We start from the raw sequence: 27,248 nt of genomic DNA on the forward strand, positions 1-27,248 counted from the left end.
AAGGCCACTTTGAGCTAAGACTCATTTTGGTCTCTGAGTGCAGAGCACAATGCCTTGTACCTAGTAGGTGCTCAATAGGTAAGAGCAGAAACTCGGAGTGGGCAGGACGGACTGATGAAAGGGGAGGTAGACAATCAGTCTCCAGTCTGAGTTCTCTCCGATTTTTCCACCCACAAAAAGCCCAGGTCCCCAGAGGTCCTGTTACTGAGGCATCATTCACTTTTTCAGAGTTAGACCTCTGATTGGTACTTTGATTTCTGGTCACTTCATGCGCCCTAAAAACTCCCCCTACTTGTTTCTCAACATTTTTATTTAGATAGCTTGGCTTCCTGATACATTTCCCTTATAATTTTATTGTCAACCTGGTATCTTGTCTGAGAAATAGGTGCAGTTTTCTTAGCAAGATCCCAGAAGCCAGGAGGGCCTAAGCAAGAAATCCTGCCCTGCAGTTGCATGCCCTCGTTCCAGAGCTTCCAGGTGCCCAGAGATGCTCACCTGGGGGGCGCCTTCAATACCCAGCTGCAGTATTGCCTGGCCCTCCTCCAGAGGGAGGCACCTGATGGACTTGATCTGCTTGAATTCGGCCAGGCAGGTGGGCTGTGAGAAAGAAGGGGGCCTTTCAGCCTATCCCGCTCCAGGGGTGAGGCCGTGAAGATTGGTCAGTCTTGGGGGAGGGGTTGCAAGGAAGACCTGAGAGCCTTTCAGTGCGATGAAGAGAGAACCAAAGACAATTAAGACTGAAAGGATCATCTAGTCTAAGCTCCTCACTTTGCAGAAGAGGAGTTTAAAGAGCTAAGACTTGCCCAAGATCATACGCCACATTGGTGATAGAGCCCAGGTCTTTTGACTTCCAGGGGAATGATCGCCCCATCTTGCCATTGCACGAGTAACTCTCTTATCTGAGCCAGAAGAGCAATGATACTGTCCTTCTGTCTTCTCTTCCTGCCAAACCATCCCTACCCCCCAGCCTCTGTGCAGGGGTTAATAGTCAAAGGGAAATAAAGAACCATCTGCCCCATGCTCCAAACACTTTCTCTATGGCTACTCATACCAAGGGCCTCTCTGTTCTCAGTAAGGGGCATGAACAACTGATAAGCAGGACAAGGCAGAAGGCAGCAGAGAGGGGAAGACTGCTTAGCCTTCTAGTCTTCAAGGCCAGGTGCAGTCTCTGCCCACCCCTCCCCACCCCCGGTGTCTCTACCTTTGCATCTTGACTTGTCAGCTGGCGGATGCCCTTAGGGCCGATGACTAGGTCCACAGTAATGTTCCATCCTTGCTGGAATAAAAGGAGAGAGAGGACTGTTGGTTCAGTTCAGTCTCCCTCATATTTCAGAAATTTCAAAACAAGCTCACTAAGTTAGACACAGGTCACTGTCTCCTGGGCCCTCCAGCTCCTTCAGTCTTAAAGCCCTGCCAGACAGATTACCCTCCTCCCAAAACCCTGCCTACTCTGCCCACCTCCAAGATCTCTAGCCCGGATTTCAGTTCCCTTCCTCAGGCAAGTAGATTAACATTAGTTGGCATTGGAGGGTATGCTGGTGAGGCCCAGCTGCCCGAGGATCTTTGCTTTGTGGGCTGCTATGAGCAACCACACCCCTTCTTGGCCCCCCACATTGGCCTCCTGGGCCCATTCCCCAAGAGGCCTGGAATTCAGGTCAGGGAGAGAATAAAGATGACGGTCATTACAATGAGTTCACAGCGATAGGTCTCCTGGTCGATGTTGGCAAAGCCTGCGAGGGTGTTGAAGAACTTCATGACGCACTCCTCCTCCCTGAGCGACGCATACTGCTGGAACGTCTGCTGGATCATCTTCCGGAACTGCTTGGGCTGGAGGGGGATGGTCACTGGTGAGTGGGCCCTGCTCCAAGCTCAGATTCCTTCTTTCATCTCATCAGAGCCACTCTGCTGCCAGCGGATGGTCCTCAGGCCTTCGCCATGAGAGCAGCAGCCATCTCTTACCTAAAGCACCCACCTACTATCTCAAGGGAGGCTCACCATAGCCCTGGTAGGGAAGTATGGAAAGTAGCATCCCCAGGCCACAAAGCTAATTGGCCTCCGATGTGGAAATGGAGCCAGGTTTCCTAATTGCTAGCCACAGAAAGGGCCTGCTAGATGTTTTTAATCATGCAATGCCCAGATTGTCCAAGACAGCACAGATGCCCTGGCTTTCCCAAGGATCCCCAGCCCAATGCCATTAGCTCCAGTCCAGGAGGCCAGCACAAAGGGGGTCTCTCTGGGCTCCTTGCCCAGTGGTTTCCTTACCTTTAAGTTCTCCTGCATCTGCTTTGGGAAAAATAGGTCCAGTCCCACTTCCTTCCTGAAAGAATGGGTGGGGGGGAGTGACATTTGATCCTTGCCTCCTCATCCCCAACCTAGGACTTCAGGCTAATGAGGAAGAGGCAAGATGGCTTGAGGACCAAGGAGATGGGTCCTGCCTGGCTCTGGTCTTGAGGTAAATGAGGTAGGGATTGAGTAGGAAAAGCAGAACACAAAGAAGGATGGGAAAGGCAAGGGCCAGTGTCAGAACTTACTCCAGGAGCTCAAAGTTGGACTTTTTGTCAAGTGCATTGTGAGGCATGTCCTTGAAGAACCGCCTGCAGAGAGAAAAATCATGAATAGGTTGATGTTTGGAGAACAAGACTGTTAGACTGGGGTCACCCAATGCCACACATTGGCCTGAAGCTCCTTAACCCTTCCAAATGTGGTAGCCAGTGGAAGGGAGAATATTAAAAAATTTTTGACATTTACAAAATTACGAGGAAAAAGAAAACCCACAGATTTCATTCCTAGGAAGGACTCCAGCTCTGTGCTTTGGGAGGCCCAGTTCTGGGACTGCTCAGTTTTAGGGCAGAGGAAGAAGATGGCAGTTCTATTTGTGGCCTCTGAAAATGAATGACCCAAGGCAGCCAATACTGATTGTTGGAAGGCCTAGCATTTAGTAGCTTGAGTATACGGCCCCATAATGGTCCAGTTCAGTGGTTCTCGGAGCAGAGGCAATTTTATACCTCCCACTCCTGCCTGGAAATATTTGGCAGTTTCTGGAAATCTTTAGTTGTTACATCTGGTTAGGAGGAAGATGGTCCCACCAGCATCTAGTGTGCAGAGCCCAGGGCTGCTGTTAAATATCCTACAATTCACAGGATGGTCCCCCAACCAAAGAATTATCCAGCCCCAAATGTCCCTTTGCTGAGATGGAGAAACCCTGGGACTTTGATCCAAGGAGAGAACTCAGGAATCTGGGAGGAATGCTCTTCCTTGACCCACTTCTCTCTAGCGGGTGTCTGACAGAGTGAGATAGCAGATCCTGGAGGAGCATGGGAGCTGATGAAGGCAGGCCTGCATTCTGGAAACCAAACAACAGGTCAGCAGGGATGATATTCACTTGTAGGACATGAGGAGCCGACCCAGGATTCTCCCCTGGATGGATGGTCCTTCTCCTCCTACTTCTACCTGAAAGTGCTTAAGATCCCAAATTTTCACATGGCCAATCATGGCAGCTTTAGAAAGCTTTTTTTTTCTAATCCAGTGTTACCTGCTTGCCCCCCAGGTTCACAGAAAACCTCAAGAGCATGCCTGTGGTGTGTTGATTACAGACAACATGGCCTCCAGCAATTCCCGCTGGCTTGCGGGAGCTGCAAAATGTCCTCCTAGGGAACTGAACAAATTGGCTTGCTGTACGCACTTACTTAATTCTAAAAGAATAAATGTTGGCAAGTGCCCATCAGGAAAGAGGATTTTAGATCTTTCAGCATCATCCATTCATTCAAATAAATACTGCACTCTCATTCTGTGCCAGGAGTATGAGATGCCAATGCCGACTTCAAGGATTTGATAGGATTTCACAATCTAGTGCATGCCAGCCAATGGCTGCCTGACAGAGTGAAGCATAGGTACAGCAGATCCATACAGGGTAGGGAAGGTGGGGTGAGCATGAGGAAAGGGAGACTTCAAGATGGAAAGACCCTTGGGCTGGCTCAGTGGGAAGAACCTATGGCCACTATGGTGCTTGTCATGGACGCTTCACAGGCATCCTCTGAGGTTTTCTATGAACACAGAGGGCTAGCAGGCAACATTGGCTCAGAAAACTTTCTAAAGATGCAGAATAAAGAGTTTACCAGGTTGAAAAGGGAACGAGAAGAGTACGCCACACAGTGGGATCTGCTTCCCAACCCCCAATGACAGCGGTCTCTTAACATCCCTCCTGGCTTATGGCAATTGAGTGAATGAATAAGCTTTGAGACTGGGGATGGATGAAGGAGTTCTGAGGATGAGAATATTTAAATAAGCCTTAGTTTAAAAAAATTGGGATTAGCTAAATGGAAGGGGAAATAAATTTTGAAATGAACAGTGAGGAATTAAAGTACATGAAAAATAATAGCAATGTTAGAATGATGGAGGTGTTGGTACATGGAAAAATGTTTTCTTAGAAAAGGGAAGCTTCGGGGCACCTGGGTGGTGCAGTTAGTTTGTGTCTGGCTCAGGTTGTGATCTCAGGGTTGGGGGATCTAGCCCTGTGTCGGGCTCCATGCTCAGTGTGGAATTTGCTTAAAAAATTCTCTCTCCCTCTGCCCCTCCTCTCTCTCTCTCTCTCTCTGCCTCTGGAATAAATAAATAAATCTAAAAAAAAAAAAAAAACCTAGGAAACTCGGGAGCGCACTTAGGTCATTTCCATCTCCTGCAATCCAACCACTCCCTCTATCACTGGTTGCCCTTGAAGATCAGTTACCATGTTGCTTTTGACAAAGGTACCCAATCACTTGATGTGTCATGATCTGTGTGTCTCTAACATTTGGAGCAGTGGAACATCTTTGGGATGACTGAGAGGACCAGTCACCATTGCTTATCGTATGTACCAGTGTCCCCAGAGACTGGGCATCACAGTCTTCTGTGCTGAGTCCCATCTCAGCTGCTGTCAGTGAACACCCAATAGTCTCCAACCTGCCCCAGTGCCATCATTGAATAAGGCTGCACCTTCTAGAGAGGCCCTGGTGTTTGGCTGGTTCTGTGAAGCCTAGGTCTGCCATTCTGACTAGCTAACACTTGGTGGAAAGCTAGGCATGGGCAGGCACAGGCCCATAACTGATGCCCAGGTAAAACCAGCAGAAAGTAAAGAAGCATCTATGTAAAATCCAGTTGGCTCTGTTTTTCTTCTAAAAAGCAATAGAATAAGTTGCTCATTATCAACATTTATAAATTAACTATGAGACAAAATGCCTTTTGAAGCAAGCTGAGTGTTCTTTCTTGAATCTTTACTTATTACCAGTTACTATTTAACCACTATTAGTGTACACTTTCACTCTGAGCTTTTAGGTCAGAGTGTTCAGAGGCTCTGCTGGGAGGGGGCAGTGGTCCTGGGTGTCTCAGGTGAAGGGGAAGCTGCGTGGTTCCTCACACTGGGAAGGTATTAACTTCTAGCATGTGAATCTTAAAAAAAAAAAAAAAAAAAGGAATGCCTGGGTGGCTCAGTGGTTGAGTGACTGCCTTCGCTCAGGTCATGATCCTAGGGTTTGGGATCGAGTCCTGCTTCAGGCTCCCCGTGAGGAGCCTGCTTTTCCCTCTGCCTATGTCTCTGCTTCTCTGTGTGTGTGTGTGTGTCTTTCATGAATAAATAAATCAATCTTAAAAAAAAAACTGCTAGCATGTGGCCCAAGAACTTCACATTTTAATTTAGAGGGGGAAATATAAATTAAGTATTTGGCATTTACAAAGGACTTCCAAGAAATCAATAAAAAATTAATTAGGTATGATTCCAAGTATATGGTGTTCTGAAAAAGGCAAAATATGGTGATAGTAAAAATGTGAGTAGTTGCCAGAGGTTGTAGGGGTAATGAGCAGATAGGGAAGAGAGGATTTAGGGTGGTGAAGCTATTCTATGTGACACTGCAATGGGGGCTACATGACGGCATAGCCTTATCAAAACCCATAGAATACACAACATCAAGAATAAGCCCCAATGTAAACTATGGACTTTGGGTAATAATCATGTATTGATGTAGGTTCATTGATTGTAACAAATGTACCATGCTGGTGGGAGTGCTGATAGATAGTGGGGAGATCGCACAGTGTAGGGCAGGTGGCATATGGGAAACTTCTATACTTTCCTCTCAATTTTGCTTTGAATTTAAAACTATCCTTAAAAAAAAGGTCTATTAAAATAAATAAATAATGAATAAAGGTAAAGAAAAAAAGTCATGTAAGGGTAAAGAAAAAAAAGTCATACAAACAATACAAGCAATAAATAATTACTAAATATTCTGTTCCTATCACTATAAGTACTTTAAATACATTAGCTCATTTGTTCCTTATAATAATCCTATAGGGTCACTACTATTATCATCATTCCCATTTTACTGATGAAAGAAATGATGGATATGACAAATGGTGAAACTGAAAAGTACTCTGGTCGAGAAAGTGCTAGGCACAGCTTTGACCACGCCACCCTCCTCCACCCCGAATGCTTCCACGACCAAGAATAAGGCCTATTTCTTAGACTGTCATTCAAAGTCTTCCGCAATCTGGTCCTCCTTTGCTTACTCCCACTACCGTCCAGTCTGTTCTTTTCTTTCCACTGATCCCTGAGTCCGGAATGAACTGTCTTTCACTCCCAGCTCCCCCCATCATCTCCCAAAGGGATGTATCCTCCTTCCTGAGACGTTCAGATCCCCTCTTCCTGATTCTTCAGGAAGGATTAAGGGCTTCTAGAAGTGTGTGAGTTTGGCACATGTTTCATTCTGCCTTGTATTATAAGCAACCGTGGACACACCTGTCACCTCCCAGACCCAGAAGTTTGAGGGAAGCTCTGCAAGACTTTCTAATTCTATGAATTTTTATCGGTGCCTATTGCAGCTGAGGACATAGCAGTGAACAACAAGGATGAAGACCCAACATTCAAATATCTCCCAGGACCTTGCCTAGGGCTCAAAGAAACATTTACTGAATCACTTGAATGGTGGATAGATGGAAGAAGCAGGCAGCCTAGAGGCAAGAGCAGTGGGGGACACTGACCAGAGATAGGACTGGCCTTTCTATTCTAAGGACCAATTGGTGAGCACCTTACCTTCTAGTCATCATTCATCCATTGTTCCCCCCACCTCCCCCACATACTTACTCTTGTTTCCCACCCTGGAAGCAATTCTGAGCTGGCCAAGAACTCTAGTCCCTGGAGGGGCCTCAAGTCCACATACCTGAGCTCCAGACAGCCTAGCTGCAGGGCCATGCCCTCGCTGACCTTGCTGGCATAGCGTTGCATGTAGTCATTCCGTAGCTGGTGGAGAGAAAGGCCAAGGTTGAGAGTCATGCCCTCCTTCCCTATGTCCCTGAACAGAGGCCCAGGAAGATGGGGGGTGCTTTGAACCCAATCCTGAAGCACTGAACTGTCTCTGTCTCCCATACCCCACCATACACAAACATGTAGCAGATGAAGAGCAGGGAGGGAGACTCCCCTCTGCTCTGCCTCTGCCTCCTTCTAGAGTCCTCTAGAATCATGCCTCCACAAGCCAAGGCCTTCAGGTTTTTGGAGGCACTTTCAGACACATTCTCTCATGGCTTTATGAGGCTAGAGCTCAGATTATCCTCTCCACTCTTCACTTTAGAGATAAAGAAACTGGAATTTGGGGATGAGCCAATCGTTTATTCAGTCTTGTTCGTAAGTAGTGGCAGATGTCATCCATTCTACAATCAAAGTCTGGCTTTGTGTCCAGCAAACCAGGAGGGAGCAGAGACCAGACAGATGATAGTGGCAGCAGACTCACGTGTCCTCAGCACTCACGGTGCCATGTCCTGTGCTAGGCATGCTAACGGCAGTACAGCCGGTGGCAGGTGACAGCAGCTCCAAACAGCTCATGAAAGCCAGTTATTAAATTTTCTGTAGTTTTGCAAGCCGTATGATATCATACTGGTAGCTTAAAAAATGCCATAGTAGGGAAATATTTACACCATGGAAATTGGCACGTGCTATAAATCAGAGATTCTTTTCTTCGGAGAGGAGGTTCACCAGCACCCAGCTAATGATACCATTTGGTCCTCATAACAACCCTATAAAGTAAACGTTATTATTATCATCTCCATCTTTTGAAACAGGAAACAGCTTCAGGCAGGTAAATTAAGCCTAGGAGGATATGGGGTTAGTAGGTGGCAGAGCTGGGCTAGGAGCCAGGTGTGTCAGAGTCTGTTTGCTAAGACTACCACTCCTCTTTGGACCTGCTCTATCTGCTCACCACCAGGTCTCCTGGGCAGTAAAGAGCCACCAGCAAAGTCCAAAAGGACCTGTGCATTTGGGTGGGGTGAGCCAGCACTCAATTAGCCATGAGAGAACCAGGGTTGGAACCCCTGACCAAGGGACCAAGGCATGTATGTCCCCAAAGAGAAGTTTCCTAGACTGGGACCTCCAAAATCTGGGCTCTGTCTTTCTATCTCCTCAGGAGAGGATGAGTAATAAAACCCTGGGGACAAGAAGATAAAATACTTCTACCTGTTGGTAAAAATACAGTAGCGTTGTCCTGTCTTCTTTTAGGCTTTCCATGAAGTCCTCTGGCAAGTAGCGGATTTGAAGATCATACCTGGGATAGGAAGTTCAGATTCTCTGGTTGACACAGGGAAGCTGGTCATGTAAGGGTCTGCCCATGAGGCCCATGGGCACCCATTCAGGACCTGCTTCCTCTTTCCCTCGTCTGTGGTCAGGTGGAGGACTGTGGAGGACCATGGAGGACAGAGGGGTGGCCAGCAGGTAGTAGGCAACACTAGTCCTGACTCTCCAACTCTTCCTTTATCGTGGCAATTGCTTTCCTTAGGTTTGCAGATGAGCCCTTGACTTGGCTTCTCTATCCTCCCTGCCCTACTCTTCCTCCTTCTCCATAACACCAAGAACATCCTGTCTAGGGATGTTCCTGATATCTGCCCAGGGAAGGGGGTGTGCTGTGAGCCCATGTTAGGCCTTGGCCAATACATGCATTGGATGCTGTAAGAAGACTAAGCCTAAATGCCACTCAGATTTTCTAGAAGATTCTCAGGGGTTGGGAAGTGCTCCAAAGATGGACTTCCTAGGGCCTCCCCACTCCATACTCATCTCCCCCCATTCAAGAGCCCAGGGCTCTTCTCCTACCTCCACTCGGCTTCCACATGCAGACACTCGTACTTGTCCTGCACCTCACCCACTGTCATCTGCGGGTGCAACCAATGGATCTCATCCGACTTCATGTGCTTCAGCCTCAGCCCATAGCACTCAGCCAGCTGGATGTTGGGCCCGATCCGTCCGCTCAGCAGGATGGAGGCAATGACCTCCTGGGGAGGAGAACAGAGAGACACAATTCAGGGGTGCCCCCTTCTAGGCTGCCACGGTCCTCACACAGCCCCTGGAATATGATTCTCTAGGATAGGGTTCCATCTTAACCTTTCATTTATCTCTGGTTCTCTAGCACTTAGCGCAAGGCTTAGTGCACAGTGGGCTGGATTTGATGAATGAATAATTTGGTAAAATGAGACCGAGAAACTGTGAGAGGAGAGAGTAGGAGCAAATGCAGCAAGGCAAAGAGCAGAGTCTTCTGCAGCCCACCCCAACTAAACTGATTAATAATTATGGAGCATTGGCCATGTAAAAACACCCTCTGAATGGTTTCCAATTTAACCAGCATTACCAAGGGTCTGTAGTAGGCACTCCAGGCATCTTGCATACATTATTTCATGGATCCATACAACACAGGGAAGTAGGTGTTACACCCCCTTTTGGCTCTGATGACCAGACTAATGTAGGTTACACAGCTTATGGAAGTAAGCTGGGGTTTTAAACCTGGGGCCAGTGGACTCTGAGGATTTCTACTAGGCCAAGCTGCTTTGCGGGGTGCTGTAGCTAGGCAAGGCAGAAGGATGAGATTCACATTAATGGAATTAAGTGGTGCAGTTTCCACATAAGAAGCATGGCCACAGGAAATTAAGTGTTAACAAGAAATTAAGAACCCTCCAATTCCTGCTTTCTTGTTGATCAGAAGTCGGCCTGCCCAGAGCCTGACGCCATAGTTTCCTGGCCTTGAGCCAGAGCTGGGTCAAGAAGAGGTCCACTGGGCAGCTGCCTGGAAATCCATCCATAAGGTCCCGCCTAGTTCTGAAATCACATCAGTTTCAGTTTAATTCAGGTTTCTTAGATGGTTACACACATGACTGGTGAATTGAGCCCACTCTCAATGGAGCAGAAAGTACCATCAAAGGCAAATTTTTTAAACTCTTCTTATTTTCACTAATAAAATGTTAAACTCATACTTAAATGGTACTGTTTTAAAGGAATACCAAATTACTGGGCTGGCTGGGCAACCCACATGCATTGATCCAGCTCTGCCTCCTGCCAGCCCTCTTCAACTCCATGCAGCAGTAAAACTAAAAGACACTAACCCTAAAAAGTCCCTTCTCCCTTAGGGAAACAAATGTCCATCAGAGCAGTCAACTCTTGGTCTGTGAGACAGATGGGGAAACTGAGGCACAGAACGCACACATTAACCGTTGTAACAAATCAGTGCAGGGATCAGAACTGTGGTCTTGGGATGGGGAAGAAGGCTGTGACCAATGGGACCAACAGCAAGACAGACACAGACAAGAGGGAGAGCTTCATGGTTGTGAAGCTGACCATTTTGTCATTATTTCCACCCATTTCTCCTGCCCCGACCCTCTGTACTGCTCTGTCCACTCATATGATTATATTATCCAAAATACCCTTGTCACTTCTGAGCTCCACCTGGAGTCCCAGCCTCTGATGTTTTTAAATGGAGAGACTTCCCTGCCCCAAATGAAACTTACTGGCTTATGTCTAATTTCTCCAGGACTAGAATCCCTGTAATTACTGAAAATTTTAAATATGAATGAAGTACACTGAAGTCAAAGGAAAGAGTATAATAAATCCCGATGTACACATCACCCATATTCAACAATTATGAACACTCAACCATTCTTGCTTCATTCATTCTACCACTGACAACACCCCCCGCCCCCCACAACCGCAATTCAACTATTACCATTTTTTACAGTTCTTTTAAGGTAAAACTTATAGACATTAAGATGCAGACATTTTAGCTATACAGTTTGTGTGTAATCTGCATGCCAATAATTAAGATACAGAACTTTTCAAGATAGCCAGAAAGTTTCCTTATACTCCTCCTCAGTCAACCCTAATGTCCATGCCCACCCCAACTCCAGGCAACTACGTTTTCACCCCTTTTTTGCCTAGTTTTGCCTGTTCTAGAACTTCATATAAATGGAAACATTTAGTATATATAATTCATTCCCCTGTTTCTAGATACCCGGGTTAATTCTTATTTTTTGCTACTGTGAATAAAAGTACTATGAACATTAATGGACAGGTCTTCTTGTGTACAAATGTTGTCATTTCCTTTGGACAAATATCTAGGAGTGGAAATTATTGTGTCAAAGGTAGATGTATGTTTAACTTTATAAGAAACTGCTAAGACCATTCCATTGTACATTTCCACTGTGATATATGAGATGTCCATTATGCTACATCCATACCAACATTTGGTATTATGTCTTTTTAAGGGTTATGTATAGTATCTAATTGTGCTTTTAATTTGCATCTCTCTGATGACTAATGATATTGAGCATGTTTTCATCTGGCCATTCATGTATCTTCCTTTGTGAAGTATTTGTTCCACTCCTTTGTCCATTTTTCTGTGCTGTCTTTTTATTATTGGGCTGTAGGTGATCCTTATACATTCTAGATAAAAGTACTTTCTATGTGTTTTAAAAATATTTTCTCCAGGTCTGCACTGTGCCTATTAGTGAGTTCCTTGTCAGTTTCTTTTGGTAAAGCCTTACTTATCAAAATTTTTTTTTATGGTCAGTGCTTTCTGCATTGTGTCTAAGAAACCTTTGCCCGCCTCCATATCATGAAGATATTTTCCTATTTTCTTTTATAAACTTTATAGTTTTAACTTTTCTTTTAGGTCTGTGAACCATCTTGAATTAATTTTTCTGTATGGTGTGAGGTAGGGGTCAACATTTATTCTTTTTCTTTCTCATAAAGATCTATGGTTGTTCAGCAGTGGTTGTTGAATTTCATTTTCCAATTGAATCGTTTTGCTGCCTTTGTCAAAATCAACTGGCTAGTAAGTTTAGATTTAGTCCTAGACTCTCACTTCAGATCTATTGATCTTTGTTTATACTCTGTCAGTACCATACTGTCTGCATTATTGTAGCTTTAGAGGAGATCTTGATGTCAAATAGTATAAACCTTTTACCATCTCCTCTCCAAGATTATTGTGTTATTCTAGGTCTCTGCATTTCCATATACATTTTTGAATCACTTGTCACTTTCTATTTAAAATGCCTGCTGAGGGGATTCCTGGGTGGCTCAGGGGTTAAACGCCTGCCTTCTGCCCAGGGCATGATCCTGGAGTCCTGGGATCGAATCCCACATCGGGCTCCTTGCACGGAGCTTGCTTCTCTGTCTGGTTCTCTCTCTCTCTCTGTGTCTCTCATGAATAAGTAAATAAAATCTTAAAAAAATAAATAAAATGCCTGCTGAATCATGACTGAGATTGTGTGAAATCAATAGCTTAGCGGGGGGTAGCATTGACATCTTAGTAGCTTGGAGTCTTCTAATCTGCAAATATATATCTCCACTTAATTTTACTCTTCTTTAATTTTTCTCAGCAGTGTTTTGCATTTTTTCAGTATGTAGTTTTGCAATCTTTTGTAACTTTACTCCTAAATAGCTTATGTATTTTGATGCTTCTGAAAATTAAAAAAAATTAAAACTAATTTTCTATTTTGGGGTTCACTCCATGGGGGGGGTCCCTCTTCTCCAGGATTTTCCTCAATATTTTGGCTGCTCAATCAACCCTAAATTCTATCCTTTGATGCCTCAAGCCAAGTGAGGCTGCAGCTTTCTGCCCTTCCCACCCCTCTCAGATTGGAAAGCGCCCTCAGGCAAAACGCCAGAAATTTGCAAATCTCATTCCTTACAGTTCTGCTCTCAAGAGCAGATTTCCCTCTAGTTTCTGCTGGTTATGATTACTGTCCCAGGCTTTCAAGATCATTTCCTTGTTATTTTGTCCAGATTTTATCATTGTTATCTGGAGGAAGATCAGTCCAGCTAAGGGATTCCACTATTTTTGAAATCTCTGTATAAAATGGTGAAAAAATGAATAACATCAAACAAATGAATAAAAAAAATAAAATAAATGAATAAACCCATATTTTCTGCAAATAGAAGAGGGTTAGGAGGCAGAGAGCTACCTTTAGAGCTCCAGTGGAAATTTTTGTGCTTTTGTAAAAACAAAGAAAGCTTTGGAAAAACAAACAAACAAACCCTGCTGTCCTCTTCTACCTTTTTGTCTCTTTTACTTTTCCCTCCTCTTGGAGTATGTGGTATGGCCAAGGCCAAAGGTGGGAGGCTGAGGGATTGGCAGTGGCTGCAAAGCCAGGAACAGAGCAAAGGAGGAGGTGGGGCCAGGAGCAGAGATGCTAGAGAGGTGAAGACAAAGTTTACCTACAGGGGGATCCAGCAAAAGAGTAAATATATTAAAGATAATGGGAAATGAGCTTCTTGATGATGGAGAACATACTCAAAATATGGAGAGGAGAAAGCTAGAGTGGATCCTTAGGTGAGGGATTAGAATTGGAAGTATTGGTGAGTACTCAAGGTTTTACAGGGCTGAAGAGGGAGAAGGCGTGGGAGCCCAGGAGCACACAGGAGTTGTGAGCATGTGCCACTGAGAGCCCTATGTGTACTGAAAGAGCCTGAGGTCAATGGCATCCAGATGGTCATTGTATACCAAACACTGGGTCTTAGTTTCCAAATACCTTTCTCCACTAAAAGGACTGGGACAGGGTGGCGGGAGGGGCAGGTGAGGGGGTGTGCTCCTGGCTGGCTCAGTTGGTTAAACATCTGACTCTTAATCTTGGCTCAGGTCATGATCTCAGGGTTGGTGAGATAAAGCCACACTTTTGGGTTCCATGCTCAGTAGGGAGCATGCTCCATCCCTCTGCGTGCTTTCTCTCTCTCTCTCTCTCTCTCTCTTTCTCATAAATAAATAAATAAATAAATAAATAAATAAATAAATAAATCCAGGGATCCTTAGACAAATGGCTGATTCCAGGGCTGGGGCAAAGAAAGTACAAGAATATCTTTTTGTCCTAGAAAAAAGGGAAGTATTCAGAGAATGTTGGGATATATAACAAAGAAACAGTATTAGCCTAAAGGGGCTGGCATAAGACAGATCTGGGACACTTAAGTATAAAAATATATAGTGATAGAAATACATAGGGAACAAACTGAGGGTTGCTGGAGGGGAGGGTGGTGGGAAGATGGGATAACTAGGTGATGGACATTAAGGAAGGCACTTGATATAATGAGCACTAGATGTTATATAAGACTGATGAATCACTAAAATCTACCTCTGAAACTAGTAACACTCTATTTGTTAATTAACTGAATTTAAATCTAAAAAGTAGTAAAAAAATTAAAAAAATTAAAAATAACACACACACACATAATGGATTACAGTACATATATAATGGATTACATCCCGTTGAATAAAACAGAATCTGAGATAGACAAATAAACAAATGAGACAGAAAGGAATATTCTTCGTTACGGTAGAATGCCAACTAGTAAATGTAGTAGAAGAAAGAATGGAAACGGGAAACCAAAATTTGGCAACAAACTCAGTGTTGGTTGGTTCAGGCGTGATTCATCAATGGATGATAAAGCTGGAGGGTGGAGATCTGATGATGAATAGGATATTGACATAGTCTCAGCATATCTTCCCTCAGATTCTAGTCATATATATGTCTGTGTGTGTGTATATATGATATACATATGTGTGTATAAATGATCAGGTCATCAAGGTTAATTAACATCATCAGTCATGGAACAGGTAAACAAAGCCATGCCTCCCACCTTGATGCACCAAGCAGAGCACAGCATTATTTCCGAAATATTCTTGCCAAGAGTTCTTGGCCAAGTCTAGTTATACAACCCAGGGTGAGGAATCTCTCCAGAGACCTATAGAATAAAAGGTCTGTATTCTTTTTTTTTTTTTTTGGTAACTGTTACCTTTTTAAAAAAATTAAGGTATAATTAACATAGCATTATATTAGTTTCAGGATATAACATGATTCAGTGTTTGTTTACACTGAGAAATGATCACTACAATAAATCTAGTTACCATACATCACTGCACATCATCAAACATTTTTTTCTTGTGACGAGAACTTTTAAGATTTAATCTCGTAGTGACTTTCAAATATACAACATCGTATTATGACTATAGTCACCATGCTGTACCTTACATCCTATGGCTTATTTATTTTATAAATGGAAGTTTGTACCTTTTGATCCCCTTTGGCCATTTTGCGCACTCCCTACCACATCTCCCCTCTGGCAATCATCTATCTGTTCTCCGTATCTATAAGCTTGGCTTTTTGTTGTGTTTTATTTTTCTGTTCATTTGTTAGATTGTACATAAGAGCGAAACCGTACAGTATTTGTCTTTGTCTGACTTATTTCACTTACTATAATACTCTCTAGCTCCATCCACATCATTGCAAATGATAATATTCCATTTTTTATGGCTGAGTGATACTCCACTGTGTATATACCACATCTTCTTTATCCATTCATCTGTGGATGGACACTTGGATTGCTTCCATAACTTGGCTATTGTAAACAACGCTGCCATGAACACAAGGATGAATATATCTCTTTGAATTAGTGTTTTCATTTTCTTCTGATAAATACCCAGAAGTGGAATTGCTGGATCATAGGGTAGCTCTATTTTTAACTTTTTGGGGAAGCTCTGCACTGTTTTTTCCAGAGTGGCTGTACCAGTTTGCTTTCCCACAAACAGTGTAAGAGGGTTCCCTTTTCACCATCTCCTTGAAAAGGCCTGCAGCCTTTCAGACTGAGGAACTCTTCTACACTGGAGGAGACCACAGAGACATGGTGACTCAATGGAATGTGTGCTCCTGGGCCAGATAGAAAAAACAGACACTGGAAGGACAGTTGGTAAAATCTGAATGGATATTCCAGTTCCGAGATAGTGTTATAGCAGTTTGGGCTTTCTCCTTTGATGGCTGCAGGCTAGGTCTGTAGGAGAGTGTCTTTGTGAGGGAATAAACACTGTAGTATTTAAGAAAAAAAAAAACCCAAAAAACAAACAAACAAACAAAAAAAAACCCCAAAAAACACTGGAGTATTTTGCTTGATGGGGTGGTGTTGCTGCAACTTACTTTCAAATAAATCAGAAAAAGAATAACGACAATGGACGTGTGTGCGAGCATGTGTACAGAGACAGAGCTACTAAATATGGCATTGATAGATCTGAACTGAAAGAGGACTTCACTATCTTCTTTTTAGCCTCAAATACTCTAATTAAGTCCTTTTTTCTAGCTGATCTCTCCCCTCCTTCTCTCCCCTCCCCCCCCAGCTTATCTCTTAACTCAGGCAAAAGACCCTATGGGCAAAGCATCCTGTGATGGGAATGGAAACTACCCCCTCAACCAATAGGACCTGCCCTGAGCTGACCCCAAGACAGTGATTTATCTGACCTTACCTGCTGACCTTGCCCCACATTTTCCTTACATCAACCTGGAAGTATTTTCAGCACTTTGGAGGCAGTCTTTGAGACACTAGTCTATTGTCTCCCAGTGTTGGCCTCACTGAAATAAATCCCCTTCTTGTTTCACCACCACTTGTTTCTCTGTCTTTGAATTTTGTGGAGGTGAGTGGCCAAGCCTGGTCTGTGTGGGGTCTGCGGGACCAGGTGCTCTTGCACCTCTGAGCGCTGGCTACACAACTACTGGGGAATCGGAGTGGAGGCACTTTGGGAATTCTTTGTACTGTTCTTTCAACATTTTTATAAGTTTAAAATAATTTCAAAATAAATAGAGAGGTTCTGGTGAGGGAGATGCCCAGGCACATGAGAAGTAAAGGTACCATATCAAATGAATGAGTAAGATTTCTATCAGGCCAGACAAGGCCTGGCCTCTTCTCTTCCACTCTGAGTCTCTGAGAGAGGTGGGACTGAATCCCACTCTTTGCTCTGTGGTGGAGGAAACTCTCTAGGGTACAGCTTGAGGGGACATTTTCCTAGGTTTCTTTCTAAAAAGCACCCAATTTCTGTTGTAAGGATGGTGGGGGTAATTTTAGGTCCTTGGGATAGAAATTCATTTGAGACTCTGTCCGACAGATTTTCATAGGGAAGAGAGATTCCATCTTGCAGTAAGGAAGAAGTTGGGTGTTTTCTAAACGTAAAGTGCGTGATTTGGGAGACTGCCTGGTGCTGGCAGGTTCCTATGGGAGCAGCATTCTTCCCAGAGAAGCAAACCTGAAGCTCCTGGAGATGGGCACCTCCATCTACCACCACTATCACCTCACTGGTTGCTAATGAAAGTAGCTATATAGTAAAGAATTTGGCTGGTCTTTGTCCTTGTTTCTGGGTGGGAGCCTCTGAATCCTTGGGATTTCCTAAGTGTTAGTGACTTTGTTGTTCATGGTGAGGCTCATGGATCATACCTGAGTTTATGCTAACAAGGTGAGTCATGGTGGGACTCTAAAGTCTCAGGATGGGGGTCCACTTTGCTGGAAGGACCAACCATGTGATCAGAGGCTGGGAACTTGGAGCCACATGATATCAGCAGCCTATCTTTCAGGTACAGGCAGAGAGCTGGGAAGTCAAATTACATCACCAATGGTTCAACCAATCAATCCATCAACTGATCAATCATGCCTACACAACGAAACCTCAATAAAAGCACCGGTTCAGGTGAGCTTCCTAGTTTGTGATGCACATTGACATGCCCAGAGGGTGATGTGTCCTAAGAATGAAGAAACTTCATGTTTGGGGCCCTCTTGCACTCCATCCCAAGTATCTCTTCATTTAGCTGGTCCTGATTTGCATCTTTTACAATATAATTGTAATCAGTGGTATAGCACTTTCCTGAGCTCTGCGAGTCATTCTAGCAAATTAATGAACTTTCGGAAGTGAGTAGTAGGAACCCCCAAATTGGTAGCCAGTTGGTCTGGGAAGCCTGGAGCTTGTGACTGGGTTTGGAGGAGGGGCTGGTGGGGGACTTTGCTCTCAACCTGCAATGTCTGTGCTAGCTCCAGAATTGCAATATGTCAGGAACTGCACTGCAAGGTGTGCAAATCCTTCAGGCTTAGGTGGGGAGAAACAAGGCTGTCCACCAAGGGTGACACAGAGCACTTTGGAGTCACACAAACCAGGTTGTGACCCACACAAACCAGGTTGTGACCCACACTTTCGTAGGATGACAAGCTCCTGGAGCCAGTCTCCTTGCTGTTCACTACCCTTGTTGTATGAAGGCACAGAACACTTCCTTCCCTCAAACCATCAGCAACTCCCTATGATGCACTCATTTCACAAAGCGCTGTGGGGAGCCTCAGTACCTACACAGAGAGCAACCCCTCACACCAAGGAACTTCTATTTAGGGTAGGAGGAAGAAAGTGGCTTGACTTGAGGGGGCCCAGAGTGGGGGCGATTCTTTAAATCAGTTTAAAGGAAGAGGAACTTGAAGGTGAGAGCTCTTATATCAGCCCTGCCCCCCTCACTTGACTGCCTCTCCTCTGCTAGTCACACAACTTCTCAAGCGAATGGTGGGAGCAGCCAAACCAGCCCTCGGCCCATGGCTCATAAATGGTCATTAATGACTCAGTACTTCTTTCTCTTTTTTTTTTTTTTTTTTTTTTTAGTACTTCTTTCTCTATTACTAAATCACTTTTTAGGAACAACAGTTTAAGATATTTATCTAGTCACTAAATTGCCAAATGTAATACAGAAAAAAAAAAAAAAAAGCTGTCCTAATTTTATCACTTGTTATTTAGAAGAGCCCTGGATGTATTTTTTATTTTATTTTATTTTTTGCTATAGGGAAACCGTTACCTCTGCCCATTTGGGGGTTACTGAAAAACAAGCTCTCAGACTGCCCCTGGCTCACACCTTCTTGCATGCAGTGGGATTTCTGTGGCGTTTCTTCAGACTTGCCTAACACTGACTATTTGCTTTATCAAAGAGCATGAAGACCCCAAACCACCTCTGCCTCTCTGTCTCTGGCATTTCCTCTCCTAAGTCAGAAACAAAGAAGGGACAGGAATGAATGCTTGTCCTGCGCCCAGGATCATTTATTTCCCCAAAGAGAAAGGTCACCCAAGCAATTAAGTGCTCAGGCCACTTTCTCTCTGCTTTATTGGTACTCAGTCACATTTTTTTCCCCCATCTGAGATAGATTTTTGTATACAGCGTGAGATATGGCTTAAAGTTAACTTGTTTTCACAAGGGTGTCTAACATTAGTCGTTATATGTGTTGGGCTGCTTCTTGTGTCTTTTTCTGTCCCTTTGATCTAAAGGTCTATTTTTATATCTCAGTCACGATTTTATCACTTCTTTAGTAGTCTCATGATTTTCTCAGGTTCACTTATTTTTTTTAAACAAAACACCTAATTTTGTTGTTGTTGTTGTTGTTGTTGTTGTTTGAACTTATTAAATATCTTCATGCTAGTGGCTGGGTTTTTAGAAACAACTGAGTTGACAGCCTGCCACCCCCTCTCCCTCCGCCCCCATTAGAATTGCCCACGGCTTGTCTAGGGTCACAGCCCTTACTGGGGGCAGCCTGTATCCGGGGACTTAAAGGCCCTGGTTTTTCATCGGAACCCTGGAGCTCCCCGTGGTGTGGCCATATCACAGCCCACCCTCTCTCTCTGCCCAATCCAGTTTTGGTCACTACCCCCAGGGGGGTTTTATAAGAGTACCCCCTGACGTGCCTCCTGAGTGCAACCCCACAGTGCAGCATCTGCTTCGTGGGACCCCACCTGGGGCACTGGCCTTCAAATGGCTTTTCTGGCTTGATCTCACTCATTCTTCTTACTCTGTTCCTAAGGAAGGCATAATGTTCCTCTTTTTTTTTTTTTTTTTAAGATTTTATTTATTTATTTGAGAGAGAGAGAGCATATGAGTGGGGGGGAGGGGCAGAGGGAAAGGGAGAAGCAGACTCCTCAATGAACAGGGAGCCCAACAGGGGGCTCGATCCCAGGACCCTGAAATCATGAGCTGTGCCAAAGCGAGATGCTTAATTGACTGAGCCACCCAAGGCACTCCTAAGGAAGGCACAACCCTCCTCTTTTTAGATGACTGAATTTACAGTTTTAATAAATTAAAGCCGTAGTTTGAAAAAAACATCCTGCTTAAATTCTATTTATAAAGGCTCCACTTTGAGATTGAGGGCAAACTTAAATGGATGACTTTTGTTGAAAACCATATTGGCTCTCATTTGCTGTGTGCTAGGATAGGATGCAAACTCTTTAGCTTGAGGCATGAAAGTTTCATCTCCCACTCTCACCCGTGGTATGCTGTCAGTTCCGGCCTCCCTCTCCAAGCACAGCATACTCTTCCTACCCGGAGGACACTGGCACCCCTCTCTCTGTGCTCTCCTCCTGGTGAGCTTTTGGGGCCAGTCAGCACTGTGAGGTCTTCCCTGACTTGCATTGATAGGGTTTGTTTCCTGTCTTGGGTCCCAAGAATTGTGCACACACATTTAGTAAGGTACTGTTATGGGTTGAATTGTGTGTCCCCCAAAAGATATGTTGAAATCCTAACCTCTAGTCCCTTAGAATGTGACCTTATTTGGAAATAGGGTCTCTACAGACGAATTAAGTTAAAGTGAGGTCATTAGGATGGATCCTAATCCTATATGACTGGTGTCCCTATAAGAAGGGGAAATTTGAACATAGAGGGAGGCATGCACACAGGAAGAAGGTGCCACACGAAGGTGGAGGATTTGGGTGATATATCTATGGGCCAAGGAATGCCAAAATAGGGCCAGCAAACCACTAGAAACTAAAAAGAGGCAATGAAGAATCTTTCTCCTACAAATTTCAGAGGGAACATGGCTTTGCCGACACCTTGATCTTGGACTTCTAGCCTCTGAAACTGTGAAACAATGATGTTTTAAGTTACCACACTTGTGGTACTTTGTTATGGCAGTCCTAAGACACTGACACAGACATTTACTAGTTATAACTAAGACATTTGTCCATGTTGGCCTTTCCAGCCTTTCAAGTCAAGGTCAGAAGCCAAATCTGACATGCAATATCATCCCCTACTTGGAGCCCAGTGCTCGGCACAGATATTTGAAGAAAGAATTGATGAGTAAATGAGTAGGAGCCAGCTTCTCTGGATAACAACTTGGGGGTAAAAGGACAGTATACCATGGTCAAAAATATTCAAGAGATCAGGAGTGCTGTGATCAACACCATCACAGGCTTTGGCATCTACTGGATCTGGCCATGGCTGTGTGGTCTTGGCCAGGTCACCTAACCTTGTTTCTTTATCTGTAAAATGGGAAAATACCCCTTCCATTGTGGATTTTTGGGCAGGATTAGATCAAATAGCATGTGTTGTAAATAAAAAGAGCAGATATTAAATTATAAGGATGTTAACTGTCCCCTCTTTTATCTTCTAAGGGGTTTCTGTGCACCATCCAACTCTTGCACCTCTGGACCATTAACTTAGTGATGGGGAGGGTAAAAGTGGAGAGGTCTCAATCCAGTTGGATTTGACTTACAATGAAAGAAACAAAGAATGACTGAAGAAAGAAAAAGAATAGATTTAGAAAAGAACCATAGAGGGGAGAAAGAGAAGAGATTGCATGGGCCCGAATTTAGGAATTTGAAAATGAAAGCGAAGATGTTTCTGGACAGCAGCCAACCCAAATAGTTATTAAGAAATAATTATGAGAATTTTAAGAAATTTTGCTATCTTGAAAGTGCAACCCCAATGATATTTTCCTCCTAAAGAGAATAACATTTTAAATTGATTTTCAATTAATTCTTTTTAGATGATAGACTGATACTATTTGGGATATGACACAGTACTGAGACTGGCCTCAAGGAAAAAGCAAGCTGGTCAGCTTATGTGGATTACAGATACACAAAGAGCTTAGCACAGTGGTTGGCACAGAGTAGGTCTCAATAGATGGTGATCATTATCGTGATGGGCAGGCAAAGGAGAAGGGAGAGGCATGGGATCAGAAGGGACAAGCCATTTCTGGATTAATTAATTCAAGAAATCTGTAACTGAGATATAAATTTGAGAGCCTGAAGTGGAGTACAAGGGGGCCTCGGCCAGAGGCTCCTCAGACTCTCTCTGCCTGAGTGGAACCTGACATCTTCAGAGACCCACTCCCATGATAGTGGCTAAGGGAAGAGAAGCAAGCCATGGTTGCCAGGATTCCAAGAGCCATTGAGCTCTGAATAAGGAGCACAGGTGATTGAGGAAAGTCAATTCTGGAAAAGGGATCTGATACTGTTTCCAAGCTGAAGCCAGTATTAGCAGCAGCAGGAGGCTGAAGTGTGATAAATGAGCCTTGTAGGATGTCAGGTCATGGCCATGAAGAAGTTGGCTGAGAAGAAATAATGCAGATAAAAATGATTTCCTTCTGCTTGGAGCAAGAAAACCGTGAAGGGTTTTCTGTTCCCATGGCAAGGGCTCACTACAACAGGCTCCTTCCTTTTCTCTTGTCAGCTACGTGTAGAGTCAGGAAGTAAAGCTCTGAGGAAGTACAAAAAGCAGGTCAAAAAGGCAACAAGAGGTATTCTCTTTAAACGACTTGAACAAAACATAAGAGATGCCTCTGAGAAATAAAAATATTCTGTGGAAAAAAAAAAAAAGAGACTGTTCTGTCAAGTGTTTGGATTTACTAATAAACCACGAGGGAGGGCTTTTGATGCCCAGCTGAGGTTTGGGAGGAGTGAAGATCGTTACAGGAAAGTACCAAGTGGACTTCACACACTTCTTTGAAAAGGTCCCCCTCCTAATAATATACCTCTTCAAGGAATGATTTTATGATTTGTTTGTGTGGCATCTTGTGGGTCACTTCAACGTGATTGGTGAAATTTTATTTCTCACACAGGGTGATGGGTCCTGGGCATTCATTTCACTATAATGCTCTATAGCTCACATCCGTGAATCTCAATGGGCACAGCTGGCACTTGGGTCCGGACGATTCTTGGTTGTGTGGAACCATTCATCACCCATGGCTGTCACCAATGAATGTCTTGCCCCTTGGTCTAGTCATCCTGACAATGATGATGACAATATGACAATCCAAAAAGGAGGCTCCTGAATAGTTCCAAAGGCCACCACCCAGGAGGTGTAGGACAGCTCCCCAAGGAGAACTGCTTGACTCATCAATATTTATTTTCTTCTGCAAGGAGAAAACATTATATAAGAAAGCCTCTCAGGGATTCTGACCCATGCATTCAACAATTACTCATTAATCTGGTGCCACATATTAGGTCCCTTTCCAGGTGCTGTGGTTATATGTGAGTATAGCAGTGAACAGGACAAAGTCCCTGCCTGGAGGAGTTCTTGTCCCCAGTACAAAGACAGATATCAAAGGAATATATGTGGTATACTGAGAAATGGAGAAGTGTTCATATCTTCGACTTAGTTCTTTGTCTCGAAGCATTCTATGGATGCTATGGTTTTATCACCTCCAAATCTATATGTTGAAGCCCTAATCCCCAGTGGGATGGTATCTGGAGGTGGAAACTTTGGGAGGTAATTCGGTCTTGAAGGCAAAACCTTCATGAATAAGATTAGTGCCCTTAAAAGTGAAAAGAGAGAGAGGTGAGATATCTGTCTGCCATGTAAGTACACAGCAAGAAAGTGGCCCTCCGCAAGTCTGAAAGAGAGCCCTCAAAGAACCCAACCACAATCTTGAACTTCCAGCCTCCAGAACCATGTGAAATAAATTTCCAGTTGTTTAAGCCACCCAGACAAGGACAGAGAATAAATTGAAGGAATGACTCAAAATACAGAAATATCCTGTATACTAAGAAACTCACTGTAGAAATGTTTTAAATAGCAAAATCCCCACAGCAAGTAGCCAATTAAAAGTTTGAAACGGCCCCAGAAATAATGGGAGGGCCACACAGTTTTAAAGAGCTTGGAAAAGTTTTGGAAAATGCTTCTCTTGTAATAAATGGGAGGTATAGGATACAAAACCATATACAAAGAAGGACAGTGGCTAGAAACTGAAACAAACAAATCCAGAATGAAATACATCAAAACGTGAACAGTGCTGTCTTGGGGTAGTGCATATCCATACATATGTTTTTATTCTTCTAGGTTTCCTGTGTTTGAACTTTTGTATACCACACAGTATCAGAGGATGGCCTCAGGAATCAGAAACTGTTTCATTTCTGATCACTTTGTGATTTTGGACAAATAATTTCTCTGCTCCAGTTTCCTCATTTGTAAAATGTAAACATTTTCCGATCTCCTGGAGTTCTCATGAGGATTAAATGAGGTGATACAAGTGAAGAGTTTAGCATAGTGCCTGTACACAGCAGTGCTAAATAGAAAGCTATTATTAATACTGGATGAACACGCATTCATCTTATAAATTGTTGGATTCCATCTGCTAACATTTTGTTGAAGATGTTTGCATCTATGTTCATGAGAGATGCTGGTCTATAGCTTTCCTTTCATGTATATCTCTCATAAATTCATTTTATAGTTGTAAAAAAATATCTTCCAAAATAAATGTTTTAGTTCAGCTGTTATAATAAACTTGGTTGTGCAGAGTAGGCATAACAAAATCATACTTAAATGGTAGAAGCAGACACCATCTTCCAGCTTGAGACAAATGCCATAGTTTATGCTCACGTGCTTGGCTCATGTGCTATCAAGTGGAGACTTCATACCTTATGTACAGGATCAGCTTTGAAGGAGTGAATAAACTCCTTGTAAAATATAAAACTCTAAAATTAAAATGCTGGCTAGACAGTAAATTCCACATAGCCAGACAGAAGAAGAATGACCAAAATTCATTCAGCTCCTGATGAAACTGAAATTAAACAGATATTTTGCCTTCTAGATCCTAGAAAGCAGACCTCATTGAGGTAGGCACAAAAATATAATCTCCAATTATACGGATACTCCAACATTCAAATGTTTATTAAGCTCATAAATCTTAGGCTGGAACTTTGGAATCTTAAGTAAATTTACAGGTCACCTAATTTGACTCTCTTTTTATTTGTATTCTTTTATTATTTTTTAAAAAGATTTTATTTATTTATTTGAAAGAGAACACGAGCAGGATGGGGGAGGGGTAGAAGGAGAAGCAGAGAGCGATGCCAGACTCAATCCCAGGACCCTGGGATGGTGACCTGAGCGGAAGGCAGATGCTTAACCTACTGAGCCACCCAGGCTCCCCATTGACTCTGTTTTTAAGGGAGGAAAGTGAGACCCATGAGGTCAAGAGACTTGCCCAATGTGATACAGAGAATTCTACTTTAAGCCAGCTGAAACTCTATCACCCCTCCTACACATTATTATTTATGAATGCCAATCTTCCTTCTGGTCAACTTCCTATGTGGTCTTTACATCAAGTGACCTGAAAGATTACCGATCTCATTTGAGTACTTTTCAGGCATTATTTCATTTGTTTGTTCATTCATTCATTCCACAAACATCTACCTTGTGTGAGGCTCTCTGTAGGCACAGGGGACATAATGGTGAATAAGATGCAGCCCCTGCTCTCTAAGAGGCCGCCTCCATTTAGAGATGGACAGGAGGCAGTCACTATTCAGCTGGCCAAATCTGGATAGGGGAAATGGCAGAGGTGAATGCTCTCAGGCAACAACCAGTCCCAGTACCCCGAAATTCTAATTCAGAGAATTTGGGATGGGACTTGGAAAACTGGTATTTAAAAGCTCTCTGGTGACTCAGATTGTCTGCCTCATCTAAGAAGACCATGGTAGTGGTTCTATGAACCAATCCACCAGCCCTATTTACAGCACCTCTTGGGCATTTACTGCTACAGACTGAAGACATTGCCCTCTGTAGACACCAGATCAATCAGAAGCGTTTTCTCTTTCCTGATGGAATTCGGAATTGAGACACAGAATTCTAGCCAGTAAATCTCTGTTGGCTTTATAACCAGAATCTATCATCCATCCATCAATCCATTCATTGTTAAACAACTACTCATTAATTAATTCAGCAATTTGGGGTAGGGGGACCAGTCCCTCTCTCCTGGAGCTTATTTTCTACTGGGGGGTGGTATTAAACAAAAACCAGGGATGCATGTGTGGCTCAGTGGTTGAGCATCTGCCTTTTGGCTCAGGGTGTGATCCTGGGTCTGGGACTACATCTCGCATTGGGCGCCCAGCAAAGAGCCTGCATGCCTCTGCCTCTCTTTCTGCGTATGTATGTATGTATGTATGTATGTATACATATGTGTATGTATGTATGTATGTATTTATGTATTTATAAAATTTAAAAATGAAAAAAACCTAAAATATATATAATAATATCTCAGGTTCTACTAAACGCTAAGAAGACAAACAAAGCAGATATAGGTACCAGAATGAGAGGGGGCTGCTATTTCACATGGAGATGGCCAGCAAAGTCCTCTCTGATAAAGGGGCATTTGAATGACCGTCAAAGGAAGTAAGGGGGAGCTGGGTGGCCTTGTGGGCCCAGAGCCTTCCAGGCAAAGAAACCATTATCATATGGAGTTCCCAAGGTGTGCAGCCCCTGTGTGCTTGGTGCATTTGAGCAACTCTAAAGAAGCGGGTGGGCTGAGGTGGAGAGACCTGGGAAAAGTGATGGGAGGAAAGGTCAGAGAGAGCCAGGCCAGGGCTTGGCAAACTTTTTCTATAAAGGTCTAGGTTATAAATATTTTAGGTTGAAGGCTCTGTGGTCTCTATAGCAACTACTGAACTCTGCTCAAAATCAGCTGTAGACAATATGTAAGCAGCGAGTGCAGTCGTGTCCCAATATAACTTTATTTACAAAAATGGATGGTGGGTCATATTTGGTCTGTAGGCCACTGCTTGCCAACATCCATTGAAGGCCAAGGTAAGAACTTTGGATTTTATTTTGAATGAGACAGGTAGCCATTGGAGAGTTTAAAGGAGAGTGGTGAGGGGCGCCTAGGTGGCTCAGTTGGTTAAGCACTGGACTCATGATTTTGGCTCAGGTTATGATCTCAGGGTTGTGAGATCCATCCCTTTATGGGGCTTCGCAGTCAGTGGGAGTCTGCTTGAGATTCTCTCTCTCCTATTCCCTCTGTCCTTTCCCACACAGACTCTCTCTCAAAAATAAGTAAATAAATCCTTAAAAGAGAGCCGTGGGAAAAAAATAAAGGAGAGCAGTGAAATATGCTTTAACCTATACCTCAAATATATATCTTTAGCTGACTGATGTTTTAAAGATTC

General features: G+C 43.6%; 1 protein-coding gene across 3 annotated transcripts in view; it reads right to left on the bottom strand.

Annotated features, from left to right (window-relative positions):
• The window catches only part of PTK2B (protein tyrosine kinase 2 beta), a 126,448-nt gene that overhangs the window by 24,981 nt on the left and 74,219 nt on the right, over positions 1 to 27,248 (bottom strand). For all 3 annotated transcript variants that reach the window (XM_077868755.1, XM_077868753.1, XM_077868754.1), the window contains exons 3-10: positions 9,101 to 9,279; positions 8,471 to 8,558; positions 7,185 to 7,264; positions 2,532 to 2,594; positions 2,263 to 2,317; positions 1,687 to 1,827; positions 1,202 to 1,276; positions 496 to 597 (exon numbers count right to left, since the gene is read on the bottom strand). In XM_077868755.1, the coding sequence (XP_077724881.1) occupies positions 496 to 597; positions 1,202 to 1,276; positions 1,687 to 1,827; positions 2,263 to 2,317; positions 2,532 to 2,594; positions 7,185 to 7,264; positions 8,471 to 8,558; positions 9,101 to 9,279 (783 nt within the window). The remainder of the gene's footprint in view (positions 1 to 495; positions 598 to 1,201; positions 1,277 to 1,686; positions 1,828 to 2,262; positions 2,318 to 2,531; positions 2,595 to 7,184; positions 7,265 to 8,470; positions 8,559 to 9,100; positions 9,280 to 27,248) is intronic.

This window comes from Canis aureus, chromosome 24 (genome assembly GCF_053574225.1).
Source record: "Canis aureus isolate CA01 chromosome 24, VMU_Caureus_v.1.0, whole genome shotgun sequence".
NCBI classification, from domain to species: Eukaryota; Metazoa; Chordata; class Mammalia; order Carnivora; family Canidae; genus Canis; species Canis aureus.